Source organism: Lissotriton vulgaris, chromosome 8 (genome assembly GCF_964263255.1).
Source record: "Lissotriton vulgaris chromosome 8, aLisVul1.2, whole genome shotgun sequence".
In the NCBI taxonomy this organism is placed as follows: Eukaryota; Metazoa; Chordata; class Amphibia; order Caudata; family Salamandridae; genus Lissotriton; species Lissotriton vulgaris.
The window spans coordinates 318360559-318379237 of NC_141696.1; the positions used below are offsets into that span (position 1 = coordinate 318360559).

An 18679-nucleotide genomic window follows, 5' to 3' on the forward strand; every position below is an offset into this window, starting at 1 on the left:
CTCGAATGTCTACCTTGTTCCCTGGGTCAGTTAGGATTATAGGATGTTATAATCAAAATGCCCATTCTGGCCTATGGGAACAGGTAGCCTTGCAATAATGAAAAACACAATTGGCTGTATTTCACTATCAGGACATACCAAACACATCAGGGCACGTCCTACCTTTTACATACATTGCCCCATGCCGGTTGGGCCTATCTTAAGGGTGACTAATATGTAGAAAAGGGAAGGTTAGGGACTGGCAAGTGGGTGCACTTGCCAAGTTGACATGGCAGTCCCAGGCACAATGGCAGGCCTGAGCCATATTTTACAAGCTGCTTCTGTGGGTGGCAGAACCACTGCTGCAAGCCCACCAGCATCATTTGATTTACAGGCCCTGGGCACACATGGTGCACTGGACTAGGGTCTGACAAGTAAATCAAATAAGCCAATCATGGAATCAGTAATCCATTACAACAATTTACAATAGGGAGCACTTGCACTTTGGCACTGAATAGCAGTGGCAAAGTGCCCAAACCATCTAGACCAGCAAAAACAAAGCAAGAACGTATGAGGCAACAGCAAAAAATGGAAGGCAGACCCACGCCAATGGTGCCAGGTCTAACAGAGCACAAGTGGAGCTCCAAGGTGTGGTACAATATGAATTCTGGTTGGGAGGCTGAAGAAGAATATGGGTGCTTGGTTCTGTATGGTTTGTAGTCTTCTAGTGAATAACTTGGTGATTCCACTTGCTGGTTACTTCGATGTGAGTGACAGTTTGTCTGGTGTTGCTTGGGAGAAACTTGAAGATCTTGCTCAGACTCATCAGGGTGTTGAAACAGGATAGAGTGATGGCATTGACTTGTGCAGTCATCTCCAGTCTTCTGTCAAAGATGATTCTGGGGTTCCTGGTGTGGGAGCTCGCTGTGGGTACGAGTTCTATCGGCCACAAGTTGGGGTCCTATGGCGAGGCGTTCTTGCCAAAGATCACTACTTCTGTCTTGTTGATGCTGAGCTTGAGAGAACTGGCTTTTATGGAATTAGTATCTTCGGTCTTAAAGGCTTTTGAACTTGTTTCTTGTGTTGGTGGTCTCATAAGAAAGGTTGAATATAAGTTACATGTCATCCATATGGGAAAGATTAATGTTGTGTATGTGGATAACGTTGGTCAGAGGGAATCTGTATAGTTTGAAGAGGGTGTGCTGTGAGATGACCTTGTAGCCCTCTCAAATTAGTTTAGGAACTTCTGAGGAGTAAGATGCCAAGCTGACAACTTGTGTTATATCCATTAAGAAGGAGCAGATCCAGTAGATAGCCTTCAATGCCAATCATGTGCAGGCGCCCGATGAGGATAGGGTGTGTGAGGGTGTCAAATAATAAGAAGAGAGGTAGAACAATGAGGTTTGCCCTTTCTCCTCTGTCAAGAATCATGTGGATATTACCTGTGGGGGTGATGAGTGCTCTTTCTGTACTGTGGTTTGACCTGGATCTATAAAAGTTCAATATGGGTGCATAGGGGTGGGCGAATAATTCCACCCCAACGGTTGAGTTTGCTGAGTTTTACGTTCCAGCAAAACTCTGCCAACTGTCACGTGGCAGAGCATTTTCTCATGCACAGCTCACCAATGTTAAGTTAGAAAGCATGAGGAAGAATTTTTTGTGGGATTTTTGGGCACTAGAATGCCTTTCAGCAAGATTTCTCAATGCAGGCTGTGCAACAGTTTGTGACTGTTCGCATTGAGAAAGCGGCCATTCGAGTAGAAAATCTACTCAAGTGACGGGAAGAAGCAGCACCCTCTGGCACAGTGTGTGGTGCCATTCACGCTGATTTTACAGTGGGGGTTCACCACTAAGATCTGGTTGGGCACATGGCCAGGTGTGGGCTAATAGCTTTGGCCAACCCCGATGTGTACAGTTGAACCTTTCAGTGGGGGCTGGCTGCCAGCAGTGTGTTTGGTGCTCAAAGTTGTTGGATGTAGTATATGATGCAGAAACCCCAACAATTCACACACAAAAAAATAAAGATTAAACTGACATTATGGTTATACTTGGTCATAACACCTAAAAGTAGTTTGAAAAAACCTCAGAAATTAATTAAATAAACAGAGTGAAGTTAAGTCAATAATGTCATATGAGATGTCATCAGTGATGTCATTAATAAAGTCATTTAGCATGTCATGAGTAATGTTGTATGTGAACTCATAAGCAGTGCATGGCAGGGTACGTATTTGTGTTATTTCATGTCACCATAACTGGAGCATTTAAGTGTTTTTATGTTTTGATTATTAACTTGATTTCATTTAAAATCATTTTAAAAACCACAGTTAAATTACAGTTATACAAACTAAAACCAAACAATACTCTGAAATTCATTGGACTGAATATATGTTCATAATAAATGATGTTGTGCTTTAAAGTGTTGTTCCCCATTGGTATTAATTTAGTGAGCTTATAAGCACTGTATTTTTTGTGCATTTGAACATGTGCTGGTGGCCAGGCCTCACTGTGCATGGCCTCTGCCCCATGCATAGTGGGGGTGTCTACAGCACTTGACTACTAGCCAGGCACTGCACAAAAGCAACACATATGATGTTGCAAAGCCAGGGAGGTATTAGAGCCAAAAGGCCAGATTTAGAGTTTGGAGGATGGGAACCCCATCACAAATGAGATGGATATCCCAAACACCTTACTAGTTTCCCATCTGTGTTTTTGTTCTGTACATCATGTTTACTTTGCACTTCAGGCAAAGGTTTTTAGTTGCGGATTAATCTTGTAATCTGCCTGCCACAAAACATATTCCTGAAAATGTGTGTTGTTTTGGTGTTTTGTGTTTTATCTTTTCCACCTGAAACAAGTTCCAAAACAGTACAGACCACTCTGTCATCCACTGAAATTATAATCACCAAGTTTGGATGTGACCCCTACTTCTGCTGGGTTTGTTTTGTTTTTCTTCAGGGGGAGGAGTGAAAAACTCTGGACAATAGAATCGCTAGTGTGCTTCTCCAGTTTCTCACTATCCCCAGTATAAATCACTTCTTTTTGTGAAGCAGGTGATGGTCCTGAAATCCCCTCTTTGTGTATCTCTTCAAGGGCTAAGTTTTCAAATGTTACCGTAACTATTACTACGACCGGCAATAGCGTCTTGCTTTTCCCAAAATCGCTCATGTTGCTATGCAACAGGCACTTGTTGATGTAGTGCCAGGAAACAAGAATTGTCAGCTAATCAAAATCTCAGAATGGCATTAAAATTGCCAAAAGTCTGTGGGTTTTGTTCTCTGTCTGTAGACTTCAGAAGTAGCAACCCCCACCGCCCCTCACCCCTGCCGTCGCAAGAAATGGTGAATTGTGTTTGTAAAATTTGGATTTCACTAGAAACACACCTTCAAACCACCATCAGGCCCATCCCACTCCTAACTGTAAAATCTAATGTGGAAAAATGCAGTTCTTAATTTTTAAAAAGGTGGCCAGACGTTTCTGAGGTTTGTAGATTTTAAATCGAGCCCAAGGAGTCATGAAACATTTAAATTACAAGTTGGTCCTCAAATGCTCTATAGAATAGGCAAAATGCGACAGGGGGGTGCAAATGGGTTCATGAGTTTTCTGGAGTCCACAATCTCAGTTTTAAATCTATGAACTTCATTCAGGGCATGTTCTCGGGCATGAGGGCCCTCACTCTTCGTACAGAAACTTTTTTTTTGTTTTTGGGGGGTTTCGGGATTTTTGTGGACCCCCTTTTAGGAATGGAGGGCATGATGTACCGAATGTGTCCCCAAGTGGATTTCTTTTTTTTTTTCAGGACGTGGAGCTCGTGCCCACGTCTTGCAATGGTGGTCACAAGAGACATGTTTATCAATTGTAGAAAAACTAAAGAATGAGTTAAAAAAAATGCAACGTATGAAATCGCAATTGTCTTGTTATGTGCAGTGGGCACATAATAACCCTCAACGATATATACCAAAATATGAATGTAAAGTCTTGAGATTCAAGAAAAAAAATATCTGCAACAAACACACTAATACAGGTAACTTGTTAACTGCAATATGAACCTGAGACCTGCAAGTGAAATACAGTGCTCTGTAGGAGGTGCATCAATTCGCTGTACTATTTTTCATCCTTATGACCAGCAGGTCACACACGTCTGCTGATGGTGTTTAAAATCTTGAGCTATCTCCCCTGCATTGTATCCATAAGGTTGATGGATACATAGATCTATCTGCTGAAGATGCCTGAACAGCTAAACTGTATTAAAACTTAATCGGACCACTATTAATAAACTAACCAAAGGCAGCTTTCCTTTCGTATTCTTTCCTTGTGGTCACCATATGTGCGGGCCCAGTGTGGATATCGTTTCCAGCTCTGTTGATACTTCTTCACTCATTATTACAATTTCGTATGCAGGTGGCTGCCCCAACTCCAGTAGCGAATGATGAACCAACTGGAATATCATCGCCACTCGCACAACTTCCACTCGCAGTTCGAAATCATGTCGGAACAATTACCGTTCCTCGTGCATCTTCTTCAAAAACCTTTAGCCAGTCAGCAACGAGATATCGAGGCTGGGTCATGACGATTGGCAGATAAGTGCGCCTGCAGGGCCATCGCGACCCCAACTGCCAAATGCTCATTTGCATAAATCTGGTCTCCCGGAAAGATCGCTTGACGAGCGTTGCAGCACAAACACAGAGCACAGCGCGCGGGCGGGAAAAAGCCCAGAACCCTCCTTAGTGCGCTGTCAGCTCAGCTGGACGCCATCCGGGCCGGCAGGCGGAGCGGCAAGGATGAATACTCGGGCAGGGCAGAGATAGAAAGTAGCGTGGCCGCCCAGCTCACCCCTAAGGGGAAAGTGAAGGAGAAACCGGAGGGACACCTTGAGACTCTGCCTGCTTTATTCCCTACACCGGAGTCCACCCCTTGCCCTTCGCGATTGGCTCAACTCCCGTTTGAGAGCGGCGGTGATTGGCTGCCTGCCTTGTCGCTCTCTGGAGGCGTGTGCGGAGGGCCGGACGGTTTTCAGTTGGTCGCCCCGGTGTCTGAGGGTTCGGAGATAGCGGAGCGCGCCTTCAGCACCCAGCGCGAGACAGCAGCCCCCGAGCAGCGGCTCAGGAGCCCTGTGTAACACGCTCGAGCCGCCTACTATCAGGTGCAGGACAGCCGGGACCTTGGACTAACATCCGTCTGCGTGCACATAGAGGGGAGCGCGCTGCTAGCAGTCTCCAGAGGAGCACCCTGGACAGCTCCCAACGCTACTGCGGGCTTTCACTAGTGGATATATCGCGTCGTCGCCCCGGGACAGGAGAGCCGGCGGCAGCCGCGGGCACGAGACATGCATCCTCAGTCAAGAGCTCTGCTGTGCCTCTACACCGTGTGGGGGATCCTCGGACCAGGTAAACCTGAAGCAACTTCAGATGCCCTTTTGTGCAGTAAGCCCCCCCGCCCCCCATGCAATAAGGAACTTGCCTTGGTACAATAATGACGCGACACCCTCGTGTACCAGGCAACACCTCCGTGGGCAATAATGACCCCCATGTACAATGATGACCTCTGGGTTCAACAGTGAGCCGTGTATGCAAATATTACTTTCACGTGAGAGACCATTAAGTGGACACCTCTACGCCTTGTGGCAGAAAAGGTGCCCAAAGACCACGATCTGTGGTGGTGGAGATTAGCACCTCATCACATCTGTCCTGTGCAACGCATTGGTTCCTTGCTTTTATTGCCTTCTATTCGTGCTTCCACTTTTCACGTTCATGGCAGGCTCTGGAAGGCGATTGTCTTGTTATTCTGTTTAAATGATGTGTTTCTTTCCGCCCACCTCCAGCCCGGCTGATGTTCTGAGGGCTTCGCTCTGCGGTAGTGTGCTGTAGCCCCTCAGACACCCTGGTAATGCTGACAGTACGGGTGGCGCAGGCTGTACTAAGTGCATGCCACCGGAGCCGCCTCTCCCTGGGGCTGGGAGGGATGCCACCCCTCCCCCTCCTCTGTTGATCTCTGCCCTGGGTTAGAAGTTGTCAGTCTGTGGGGCTCGAGCACCGGATGCCGCCTGGTTACATAGCTGCTCTGATTCGTGGTCTGTTGATGGGTATATTGAAAAGCTGCAGCCCCCCTAAAAAAATCATAATAATCGGGTCTCGCTCAGTATTCCTGTGTGGAGTGTTCTTTGACCTAATAGCAGCAGTTTACACAATCTGTCTCTAGCTTGTAGCTCCCTCCCCTTCTGCCTCCCATGTTCATATTTGCAGAGATGTTTCTAAATTAATCTGCTACCTCTTAGCCCTCTGCGGGTGTGGAATGGGGTGGTGAGCGGAGCCGTACGTGGCGATGGCAGGTCTTATTAACATTGGTCCCGGGGTTAGCTGTGCAGATTCCTCTTTCATAAATATGTATTTTTCAGGCACGTTGCGCTCGGAGTTGCTGCGAGGTTCTTCCTGGGGTGGGCAGCGAGAAGGGGGCGAGGCGAAGACCTCGCAGCGATAGCCGTGTCCCTTGGTGGTGCAAACGGAACACACGGCGACCTTGTGGGGGTCATCGCCCCGTCTGCAGTGCTGTAAAGTTCACCTATCCCTGCGTGCTGTGGGTGTACAGCGAGGGGAAGGAGTGTGGGCTCAGTGACAGAGCACCGACGAGCCAAATATCCCTGTCATGGCATCGTTCTGTCTGGGCACAGGGGTGGGGAGCTGTGCTTTGGTAGGGCCATCCGTCAGCACACGGTTTGATCTCACCTGCCCTCTCACACACAGACCTTTTTATATGACTGCCCATTTAGTCCGTCGCCCCAAATGTTTAGTGAGACGTTCCTCGAACTGCCCCTGCGAGTCCACTTCGCAGAAAGCACATTTCCATTTCCTTTTTTCTAGTTTCCAAGTGCTGTAAGGATTGCTTCCTGCGGGATTATTTATTCTGAAGATGCAGTGCTGGAATTTCAGCCGCATCTTTGTCGGAAGTACCAAGCGCGCGGCTGAAATAGCGATGCATTACATGGGGGGTAGGTGCATTGGCGCAGCAGGTGAAGTGACACCGGAGCTAAGAGCTTTGGGCAGTCCATTGAGCCCAATGATTGCTGTATTTTACTACCCCCACAGCAGTGAATCGGGCCCTTTTCCCTGCGTGCACCTTGGCCGTTGGCATCCTTGCTACGATAGTGATGCGTTCTTTCCTCACCTGGGGACGGAGGCAAGGCGGTCCTGATGTGGGAGGAACATGGGAGGTGGTCCTAGCCGACTGCTGGGGGTGGGATGGATGGCAGCGCAAACACGCCTGGAAGAGAGCATAGACTGGTAGGAAGGAGACAGGCACTGTAAACGCCCATATCTGTGTGAGAGCACAGACCAGGTTGGGTCGGGCAGGCACAAGAGACGTCTCCCGCAGGGTGTAGCATGGTAGAGTCCACACAGTGTGTGAAAGCACGGAAGGGGTGGGGGGAGTACAGGCATGCCGGACTGCCTCGTGGTTCCAAGGTGAGCAAAGACGCATGGGACTTGACACATCCCCTCCTCATCACCTAGATAGCTCCACACCTCAACTAGTCCACACGTCTCAGGTGTGTGTGGGGTTGGTGCCGTGAAGGGGGGGGGGGGGTTTAATGTGTGTCTGCCCTGGGTGGGTGTATGCAGTTTTACCTACTGATACCATGGCCAGCAGAGATCAGGAAAGCTTTTCGTCCTTACAAAGCACATCCTGGAAAGCTGAGCAGCTTTACCCTTTGATCCCCTTGAGATGATTCCACAAATGTGTGATCTTGTGCGTATGTCTATTCCGGGTGCAGAGCTAGCTTCCCACCGTGTACAGTTGCATATAAATTATAGGGTATGTCACAGTGTCCGTGATACAGAGAACGTCCCCTGCGCTCTCTGGTGCAGACGTGTCATGTGATGCCCACTGGTGTCAATTGCTCACTTCTGAACAAGAACTCCATCCTTTCTCCGGGAGGAGATCTGTGAGTGAACTGTTCTTCTGTGGCTGTGGCTCTTGTGTCTGGAATCGTCAATCTACTATGGGGTAGTCTGCACTCCGCCTCGTCTCGTTTGCTCCTACTTCGGCGTGAAGCAGTATCGGGAATCGTTCTGTTTCCCAGTGGTCGTCTCCTCGGTTTTCGTTGTGCCACGCAGCAAGTAATTGTCAGAAGCGCGAGGTGTTTGAGTTAGCAGAATGGCAATCTTCTCGCTCTTGTTTCCAAACCTCGCGGCCCTCCTCTGCGAAGCCATTAACGTACATTTACAAAACCCGCCGTCTTTTCACCGAGCCGCTTGGTAACAGCCTCTCGCTGCCTGCACTCAAGCATCGGGTTAGTTTAGCATTGCTAGCGCGCTGTTAAACAAGTCTTACGATGGCCTTGAAAACTTCCTGTGATTGTAAAGGGTACCGGGCTTGGCAGGATGCCAGCCCGTGGGACTCCCTCCCTCGAGGGCATCCTCTGCCAGCCTCGCGCAAACCCTCGGCGCTCACAATCCAATAATCTGCGCGGCGGCTGGGATGTACCGCCGCCTCAGCTGCCCTCTCTTCCCTGATGGCGCGAGCTCTGAGGTCAGGACGAGGAGGGAGGGAGGGATGGATGAGTGGCATCCGCAGACAGCCCTGCCCTGACCCCGGAGGCTGCCTGAATGAAGGACAGCTGCACCCCCCGGGCTGTCTCCTCTGTGTACTCCACGTCTCGTGCACGTCGGATGTCACATCGACATTCAGCACTGAAGGGTGAACAGTGCACCGGTCCCATACAATAAGCGGCTGCGCTCTAATTTAAGACTGTTTTCCTGTTCATTGCTCACATTATGGAGTAAGTAGGAGGTGAGTTGGTTTCTGCTCAGAATTGCAGTTGCTGCAGCCCCCTGCTGTGTGGTAATGCAAATGACATCTAGATGCTTTCATTGCATACATCTTTGAAACCTTGGACTTCATGTGCCCATACCAATCTAAAGGACAGCGTGCCAGTGGCCTATCGATGGGATTTACGGGTGTTTATCATCGAAACCCGGCTTTGAGAACTCCAAAAGTGTACAATTAATTATTACCATGTTCATTTTGGTATCCTGGAAGCCGAGATCCACACTGAAGGGCTTTACGATTTTTCATGTCACAAATCCGCAGTTAAATTGGCGAGGTAAACAAAGCTCGTGAAATTGTAACACTAGGGTAAACAAAGTCAGTTGAGCATTGAGGGAGGGAGTCCTCTGGCAAGGCGGCCTTTTACTAAAACGCTGCAATTTGACGTTAGCGGTTCTTCATGCTACTGCCTTAAAAAATTGCTATTTTTGGGAAACGAACGCAGAGTTTCCCGTAATTCTAACTCGCACAAAACACTGCACGAGGCCTGCCTCGAGAACAAGGGCTAATAAATAATCTCTGAGGCCGACTGGCTGAAGTCCGTCTTCGAAAGGGCATTAGCTGCCAGAACAGTTACCCGGGAAACTAAGTGTGAAATCGCTGAGCAGTAAGAAATGGGTTTTTATGTGTTTCTAAAGGAAGTAATGGTTACTGCGCGAGGTATTCCATCTCCAATAACTCGCGGATTAGCAGAAAGTGGCGCTCCTCGGTACTAGGCCATGACATATAGGACACACACGGCCAGTGCACCGCCTGGCATTGCTCACACCCACCCCTTTCCTTGGTAGACAGCAAGCCACTGCACGAGAAACAAAATTGCATTGCATTTCGTGCCCTGCATGGGGAAGAAGGCGAGAAAAGCTCTCACACGCTTTTAGGCGTGTTATCGCACATATAGGTCTTTATTTAAAGCGATGCAACATTTCCACACGTTCCCCACGAACATGCAATTTGTCTGACACATTCAAACACTGTAGGGGGAATAACGGGAACTAACCAGTGTGATATGAAGACAATACACGTTAGAAAGTGTTTTAAGGCCAAATGTGGGGTTCGACAAATCTGCTTTGCCACTGTAACTGCCTCACCTTCCTGTAGTGATGGTACGTTCTTGGAAAAACCGGAATTCTCACATTCCTAACGCAAATTGCATCCTTCTGGTCAGAGTGCATTGCATTTAATTTCTTGCTGCTCTTTGGGATAAACAAGAGAACATACCTACCAGGTTTTGAATCTTCTGCGAAATTTAAATGAGCTAAGCAATTGACAGGGCTCTTTGTGCTTCTGCCACTGACACTACATGTAAGCTTGTGGCCCATCTGGCATCTTGGCTTCTACTTAGTAACACGTCTCTCCGCATGTCACAACCCTGTCAATTCTCATTTGTTAGCCGCTGTCAACATCTTCATCCTCCTTACTTTTTGTGTGTGCACTGTGAGCACGTTTCAGAACAATGTCATTCACCCTTTCTCCCTCCACCTCTGTAGTCATGTAGCAAGAGTGCCATGGGCCCTAATTCAAGGGGGTAAATACTTCCTTCTCCCCAGGTTGGGTAGTAATGATTGGGGCTTTGTGGGCTTCGACCAACCTCACCCTGCTGCACCAATGATACTCCACCCCTACCATTGGTGTCAGTGCCACACGCCTTACTATGGGCAAAAAAGTTGCCAGTACATGTCACCACCTCCCAAGTAGGACAGGGGGCAGAGGGAGAGAGCATAGTTGAGTGTTGAATGAAAAATTCAGAAAGGCATTCATTTCTTCCTGGAAAAACGTTTTAAATTAAGCATTTGTTTGATGTGTTGCGCTGGGTGCATAAAGAACAACAGGTATTTCAAGGGTTTTTTGTTGTTAAGTATTGTAAAGTAATTGACTTAATGGTCATCCAAATGTATTCTGCAATGTACGCGTTAACAGAAATCAGTAATGATGGAGTGTGTGGGTTGGCAGAAATGAAGTAGTGTGCATGCTCTTGGTGAGTCCTTCAGATCTGCCTCCCAACTTTTGGAGTAGTGACGACTGGTGACAATTGTACCGCTTGCTGAGTTTTAGACCTACTGCTATGGACAAGAAGCTTTCTGTTCCATTTATCAACTATTCTGAGGTAACAACTATTTACACATTTGAGTGCAAGTCCAAACAGTCTGTGTAATCACGCCCAGTTTAATTTGGTCAATTTATCAACGATTGGGAGGAAGGCAACGGCATTCACATGGCTAAACTAGGGTGTCATGGTGAGCAAAAAGAACAATGGGTTGAACCCAGATCTCTTGGTGGGGGGGTGGGGGGGATGTTTTGATTTGTTCTGCATTCCGTCCATCATCTGTGTGTCTTTTGCTTTGTCACCTGCTTCACAGCATAGGCATTTTGGTGGGTGACGAGATGTCCAGAGGTCATGTCATCACGGCCGCTGATATAATTGTCATTATTAGCACCCTCTTCAGCCAACATCGTCGGTATTCCTACTTCTTTGTTGGAAGCTGCAGGCAGCTTCAAAGCATTTCACAGATTACTGATATGTACTGCAGTTAGGTCGCAATCTTATATCCTTATCAGCTGTCTAACTGCCCATTTGGACAGAAAAAGGAACATACCAAATTGATATATGCAGCATGGTTATGAGCAGAAGCACTCTGTTGAGGATTTTGCTTTCCTCTGGCACCGCATCCATTACTATATAAAGTAAAAGCATAATATTGTTCAGTACATTTCCCTATTAGTGCTCTCCTGTCTTCACTTATCTTGACATGTCCTTTTGGGGGAGAGTGATTCTAGGGTCCTGCTCTCCAGCCTGCTGTGTTTAAATTGGGAAAGAGGGGCTACAGGTAATGTAATCAACAAAAGAAGATTTCAGGCAATAATCTGGGCTGTAGCTTAGAGGATTGACTTTAGAGGTCAAGTGGAAGCAGGCAGTGTGTGCATTAATGCGTTAAGCATCTGTGGGGAAAGGCCTGCTTAAGCATGTAAACAACGTTTTATTTTTAGAGGTCAGTTTGGTAGAAAGAGACAGTGGTGTGGATCCGCAGCACACATGTTGATGGGTTGAAGAGAATTTGCAATAATTCATGAAGCCTGGGGAAATTAGTTATGTTTTTTTTCTCTGTTTCCTCTCTTGCTTGTAATGTGTTTTCCCCATTTTATAGTATTGTTATCGCTTTTATGGTAGTTTTTATATACCGAAAAAAGCTTGCTTTGACTTGACTCGAATTATGTTTTGGAGCTGTGAAATCATCTAGGAATGTAGGGGGATAATTTAACCCCTGGTGACCTGGTTAATGCATAAAGAGGATGCACAGGCTAACCAGAGTTACCTGGTTTTTATCAACTTCTACTGAAATCGCTCCTATCGCACTAACTTCTTGAAAAGGAGGAGCTTGTATGTGGTCTTTTGCTTCTTTAAATATTTATAACCACATTTGTCACAGTGTTTTTTTTGGTTTGTGTTCCATGAACGAGTATACATAATAAAACGTAACCCATTATTGTCCATGCACTTAACTTTTCTGTATAATCTACATGCAAGAACAGTATTTGAATTTGGGGAACACAACCCTAAGTCATTTGTACAGTTTTACTCAATGTAGTATTAAAAACTATACAATTCTCACACGAGCCATACCTCCGCCATGCAGTTTGAATGCACACAATGCTGGCAGACAACTCTTGTTTAATTTAGGGTTACCCTTAGTATTAATTTAATCTAATCTGCTACAATACAATTATGTTCAATTAAACGTAATTTATTGTGATGTAATTTAGGGCTAGTATTGAAGAAATTCAATACATTTTAATTAAATTAAATCTGACTTATTGGTAGGCATGGTTTTGTGCATGGTTTTGTCGTAGGGTAAATGTTAGTGATTAGGAGTTTGAATTAATGGAAGGTCATGATGTAATCATCTTTAGTTTTAGAGATAGGATTTCTAACTAATGTCACGAGGAGGCAATGGTGGCAGTGCAACGAGATGGAGATGCAATGGCATAGAATTTACTTGCTCCATCAACATTTTTAATGTTTGCAATATTTAAAAAAAAACCTGCTGACAACATTTATGCCAAGCTGCAAAAAGTAACTTTTCTGGTCCACGCTGTGATTTAAGCCTAATTTGTTGTAGTTCTGTCCATTGGTTTTTGCTTCAACAGAGTTCCAGAATTAATATTTGGGTTTAAAATGAATTATTAAAGAGTGACAGTCTCCAACGTTTAGCTCATGACTAATATGCACACTACTTGCAACAAAGAATCTGAGGTGTCGGATACATTTAAAGCAGATTCATCAAATGGATTAAACGCTATTGACATTCCAGAAAAATCAATTTCTTGTGGCCCATTTTGCTCAACAATATATAAAAATGTCTAGACTGGCATCGGTCAGGTGTGTATTGATTTGGTGATGTTAGTGTCTTGGTCAATGAAAAGGGAACGTCGTGAAAAAAATGCTATCGTGTTTATGGTTTAATCTAGGGCCTTATTTTGTTCATACAATTATTTCATTGCACCCCTTTGCCAGAATCATGGTATGTGCAATAACATTTTAACAATATTATTCCCGGAAAATAGTTTCATACTTCTTAGTTCTAATACAGTAATACCCCTTTAATGTGAAGCATCAACTAAAACTATTAAATTGTATCACTTTTAGCAAGAAAGCAACCAAGCCACTTATGAGTTGCACAGTACTGACTGGGTGAGAATCCCTTATCCCTAACTACCAGCACCATGCTGTAACACCCTGCTAGTGCGGAACATTTACAAGTTAAGCACTGCAGATTGGGGAATAATTGTGTGGACCCACTTTTACCCAAAAACTGACAAAATTCCCGACAGCTTTAATGCTCCTATTTACAACTGCTCTAAGCAGGTAGTAAATGGAAAAAGGGGCTTCTGTGCATGGACGGGGGGGGGGGGGGGGAGGGGGATGGATGGTCGTGGGGAGTGTAAGAGAGGAAAGGGGAAAAGCTGTCCTTGCAGTGCTCCCCCTTTCCAGAAAAGGTGGCTAGGGACTAGGCTTGGTTTCGTTGCAGCCAAATCCACAAGGGATATTACTTGCCAGTTCAGCCAGTGATATTGGGCAGGGTGTTCCTTCTGCAAGAAAAACCAGGTGCATAAAACACAGAGGTGTTCATGATTGGGTGTAGTGGACTTCCATATTGGAAATGCGCACCACCCAAGTCGTAATGAAGGCCTCAGGCGCTTAGTTGCTCACATCAAAACTCTACAATAACAACAACAATAATAATAACAATAATAAGACTTTTGGTTTTTACTGTAACTGTTTGTTGTATAATTATGTAATATTGATACCATGTATTGTAAAGAATTTTTTTTTAAATAAACTACTGTTTTTATAACTTTCGTATATAAGTTTGTTTGGAATGCTGCAGGACTTTATGCAATACTGAGTACCCAATGAAACGGACGCTCAGCCTAGGTTAAGCTGAGTTGTATTGTTGTAATTTGTCTATAGGGCTGTTCTTTAAGTCAGGTGGTGTCTTACCATATTAGCTAGGGCCAGGGATACCACGACATAAGGGATATCCTCAAACTTAGGGACTATTTTTCTTTTTTAGAGTTGGTGGAAAGACACAATTGGCAGCTGCTGTGTCAAAGACTTGATCCAAACCAAAAAACACTTCTTAATCTTCCATTTTTATTTTCTTCTACTTTTGTGACAGTAGTGTGCAGGGTTTTGAGGATGTGAAGCGTTTTCAATTGTAAGGTGACGCTGCATTTCTTGAATGCATATGTCTGACTACTGAACAACTCAAGTATTTTTGGAGAGCTGGACATGACAGATTTGTGAAATGGTCTATAGTATGGGTTCTCACAAACATTTTCCCAAGGGACAAACAGTTTGGTCTGTAGTGTGACCAATGGCCACATTGATACCAGCTGACTAGTGGTCGAGGCTGTAGCAGTAGGGGTAAGGTGGGTTTAGGGAAAGTGAAGCATGTATATCGAGAGGCTCACTGCACAATGCGAAACCAGAAAACCTGGGATGAATGCTGGCTTCCCCATTCATTTCACTTTCCCTACTTTTTTATTGATTATCACAATAATGAGAACTTTATGATGTGTGCTGTATAAAACCTTCTCCTGTGTTTGATTAGTAAACAGATAATATTGCCCATATACAATCGCAACACAGCCCACCCAGAGAGTGCACTTAACTGACATGCCTCTTAGTTCACTCTTGACATTGTTCTCAGGATGGGAAGCATGAATGTTTCTAAATTCATGTTTCAAAACAATCACTTTTTAAAAACAAATTCTCAATGCACTGATATAATCTAATGTGCAAAAGTGAAATACCTGTGCATATCATATTATTACATGTTTTCTGCAAGAATTCTTTAAAAATGAAGGTGTTCCTTAAGTTAAGCGGCAGGACACCCTAGTCACTTCCTTACTTTAATGTCAATTCACTTTTAAATAAATGTTTGCCCATTTACTTAACATCTTTTTAATGTAAGTGCTGAGTCGAGTAAACAGGAGCCCAGTGCTGCTGTTTACCAGTGAGCTGCAGGTAAAGGTCAGGAGGGTGGTACTTCTATCACTGGACTCTACAACGAATGTGTCGTAGTTTACCAGTAACCCTAATCTTGTGTTTTTCAGCTGAATAACTTCAGTTTGCAAAAAAGACTGCAGAACGGAGTAGAAGCTTATGTAGTGTGAGCTGGGCTACTAGTCAGTTTTTGTGTTAAGCAAAGGTGCTAAGCAGAATTCACAATAATTTATTCTTGACTTCCAAAATGTTTTTAGCGCTTCATATTAGTAGTCAAAAAATCTCTGTATTTGTGCTGTTACCTATTTGCAGCGATTAGTGCCGTTCCTATTTGAGTGGTCTTATGTTTTACACTCATTGACTCATGATTTTCCAGTCTTGATTCTCAAACCGTTTCTGTAATTAGTTCTGCCTAACCCCAGACTGAAGTTTGACTTACTCAAGAGGAAGACATGTTTACTGTCAGAAAAATAGGTTCACAGACAGCACCACATACAATTTTACAGGCTTTCAGCAGCCCTTTGCATCTCACTTAAAGGGTTTGTTGTTTATTCCTCTATACCCGATTCAATAGCTTTCCCCTCCATTCTTGTGTGTCTTATGCTTTATGCGTTTTTGCTTTACCTTTGTTTAATTAGATGAGTTGTATGCTTCTACTACTGACGTCATGGGACTGTTTTTCATTTTTTTCTTTCATTTTTCTTTTAATTTAGTACTCTAGTGGACTCCGTTCACCTTCTTTCTCTTGCTCTGTGTATGTGCTTTGCACTCTTTTCCTCGCTTTGGAAATCCCTATCACCTTCGCTTCTCTATGACACCAAGCACTGCTGTGGCTCAGTGTCAATCCGGTGATGTGCCAATTGCCGAAAACTAAGCCTCTGTTTATCAAGCAGTCTCATGCAATGAAACGTTCAAAAGAACAGTATGTGTCTAACTTTACGAATATATCCAGCATTGGGAGTTTCCTCAAGTTCATAGTAGGGTCTATTTTTTGGTACCAAGAAAACATTCAAGATTTCCATTTATTTAGGAGAACTTGACTAGCTTCTGCATTATTCTACCTATTTAATGTGAATAATCCCTGATGAAGGGAAAGTGTAGGCTACAAGTCTTAAAACGTCATGACTTGAGTTCATTCTGTAAAGAATTTGAGCAAAAATAAATGGCATAAATTAAAATGCAAAACGATGACTAAATTGTTTATTGACTTTGGTACCTGTCTTGTTAGTATACAAATTCTGTAGAGCTTGGAAAGTTATCTAGAACAACCAAGGCCACCATCTATTTTCTTGGTTCATTGTTTGTTAGATTAATGTTGGGCCGTATTGTTCTCATAGACATGCTTTCTTTCCAGAACCTTATGCTTGAGGTCATAGAGTAAAACATTTGTGTTTGCAGCACAGTGATATATTAGCATACTGAAAACAGTGGAATGCTCTTCCTGAAAGGAAACAGAAGAATGATTATAAACTGAAAATCTGAATAAAAACAGTCTTAGAAACATTCATTAAAAAAATATATACAACTCTATTTGACTCTTACCATTGAAAATATGCCTTCATGTAATGTGACTAATCATGTAAACTCTGACAAAAATAACAGGATTCATACAAAGCGCATTCTGTCTTTTTTAATCAATTGCAATTAAAGAATGCTTTTCATTATTCCTAATACCAGTTTTTAGTCGCTTCTAGAAATTGATATCCTGTTAACTACCTGCACTATTCATCTCCATTGATTGCTCTACTTCAAAGGCTCCTTATACTAAAGGAATACTTAAACCACAGATTGTTAACCTGAGATTCTTATTGGAGTCACTGAATCTAGTATATTCAGCTGCGAAGTGGTAATTATTGAATTTTTATGACTGCTAATGCTGCAAAACATTTCAGTGGAATTTGTGAATAAGTACATACGTATCGAAAATAATACATGATGATACCTCTTAAACCCATAAGCCTTTCACACATCTATCTATGAACATTATGCCCATTTGCTATATTTCCAGTAATAAAACGTATTTACCTTTTTATCATGCTTACTAAAAAAAATAATTTTGACAGGGACTTTAACTGACATTCACAGCAACATGCATTAATAGTATTTTGCCCATTTGTGTTTAATTTGAAGATGTATAATTCGGTCAGTTGAAGGAGAAGCGAACACATTGTGTTTGAAAGACCAGTTTTGTTAGGTTAGCTTCCTAAGTAGATCAAATGCTTCCCACTGTTCTTAAGTTCTGTCAACCATTTTCTGTTCACTTCTAATCTACCGCATATCATTCCAAATGCTTTTAAAATCCTAATACTATTTCTAAACTACTATGTGATGTTATGGCTTGTGTATTTGTAAAGCACACTATCACTCATAAAGGTATCGTACTGCTGAGCAGGTGTGTGTGTGTCTTGCCCTGCCTAGGTTAGTGAGTTGAAAAGCCAAGTCTTCAGATTCTTGCTGAATTCAAAAAGGGAGGAGGCTCTGATGTTGAGAGGGGGATGCTCCATTGTTCAATTCTATAGGAGCGAACTAGGAGAATGCACATCCTCCTGATCTGGTTCTGTGTCTGCGTGGGATGTGTAAGAGTAGGAGTCCTACACAGCAGAGGTGTCTGTAAGGTTGGTGGCAGGTGATGCAACTGTTCAGGTAGGTGGAGCCTAAGTTGTATAGTGCCCTGAATGTGTGTGTGAGGAGTTTAAAATTAGCATGTTTGTGTATCAGTAGCCAGTGGTGATCCCTGTAGTGTGGTTTGATGTGAGTTCTGAAGGTGAGATTGAGGATGATTCTGGCTGCTGGTTTTGGATGGTTTGTAGTTTTCAAGTGAGTTGCTTGGTGATCCCAATGCAGAGGGTGTTCTTGAAGTCTGGCTTGCTGGTGACTAGGGCATGAGTGACCATATTTTTCAGTGTTGCTTGCAAAACATTTGAAGATCTTCCTCTGCATTTTTAAGGTGTCAGAAAGCAGGATGCAGTGACAGCATTGACTTGTGTGGTCATGTCCATTTTGCTGTTGATGATTTTTCCAAAGTTCCAGGTGTGGGTTTTGGGTGTGGATGTTGGTAGAAGAGTTTGCCTAACTATCAGTTGTAGTCCAGTGGTGAGTTGTTGCCAAAGATCACAAATTATCTTTTGTCAGTGTTGAGCTTGAGATGTTGGCTTTCATTCAGTTAGCGGCTTCAGTCATTCACACATCTATCTATGAACATTATGCCCATTTGCTATATTTCCAGTAATAAAACGTATTTACCTTTTTATCATGCTTACTAAAAAAAATAATTTTGACAGGGACTTTAACTGACATTCACAGCAACATGCATTAATAGTATTTTGCCCATTTGTGTTTAATTTGAAGATGTATAATTCGGTCAGTTGAAGGAGAAGC

General features: G+C 43.9%; 1 protein-coding gene across 3 annotated transcripts in view; it reads left to right on the forward strand.

Annotated features, from left to right (window-relative positions):
- Nucleotides 1–4966: 4966 nt before the first annotated feature.
- The window catches only part of CADM2 (cell adhesion molecule 2), a 1625130-nt gene continuing 1611417 nt past the window's right edge, over nucleotides 4967–18679 (forward strand). For 2 of the 3 annotated variants that reach the window (XM_086934080.1, XM_086934079.1), the window contains exon 1: nucleotides 5157–5363. In XM_086934080.1, the coding sequence (XP_086790206.1) occupies nucleotides 5303–5363 (61 nt within the window). In that variant the 5' untranslated portion in view covers nucleotides 5157–5302. Of the gene's footprint in view, nucleotides 5364–18679 lie in introns of all 3 variants that reach the window. The other variant, XM_086934078.1, reaches the window with a different exon arrangement.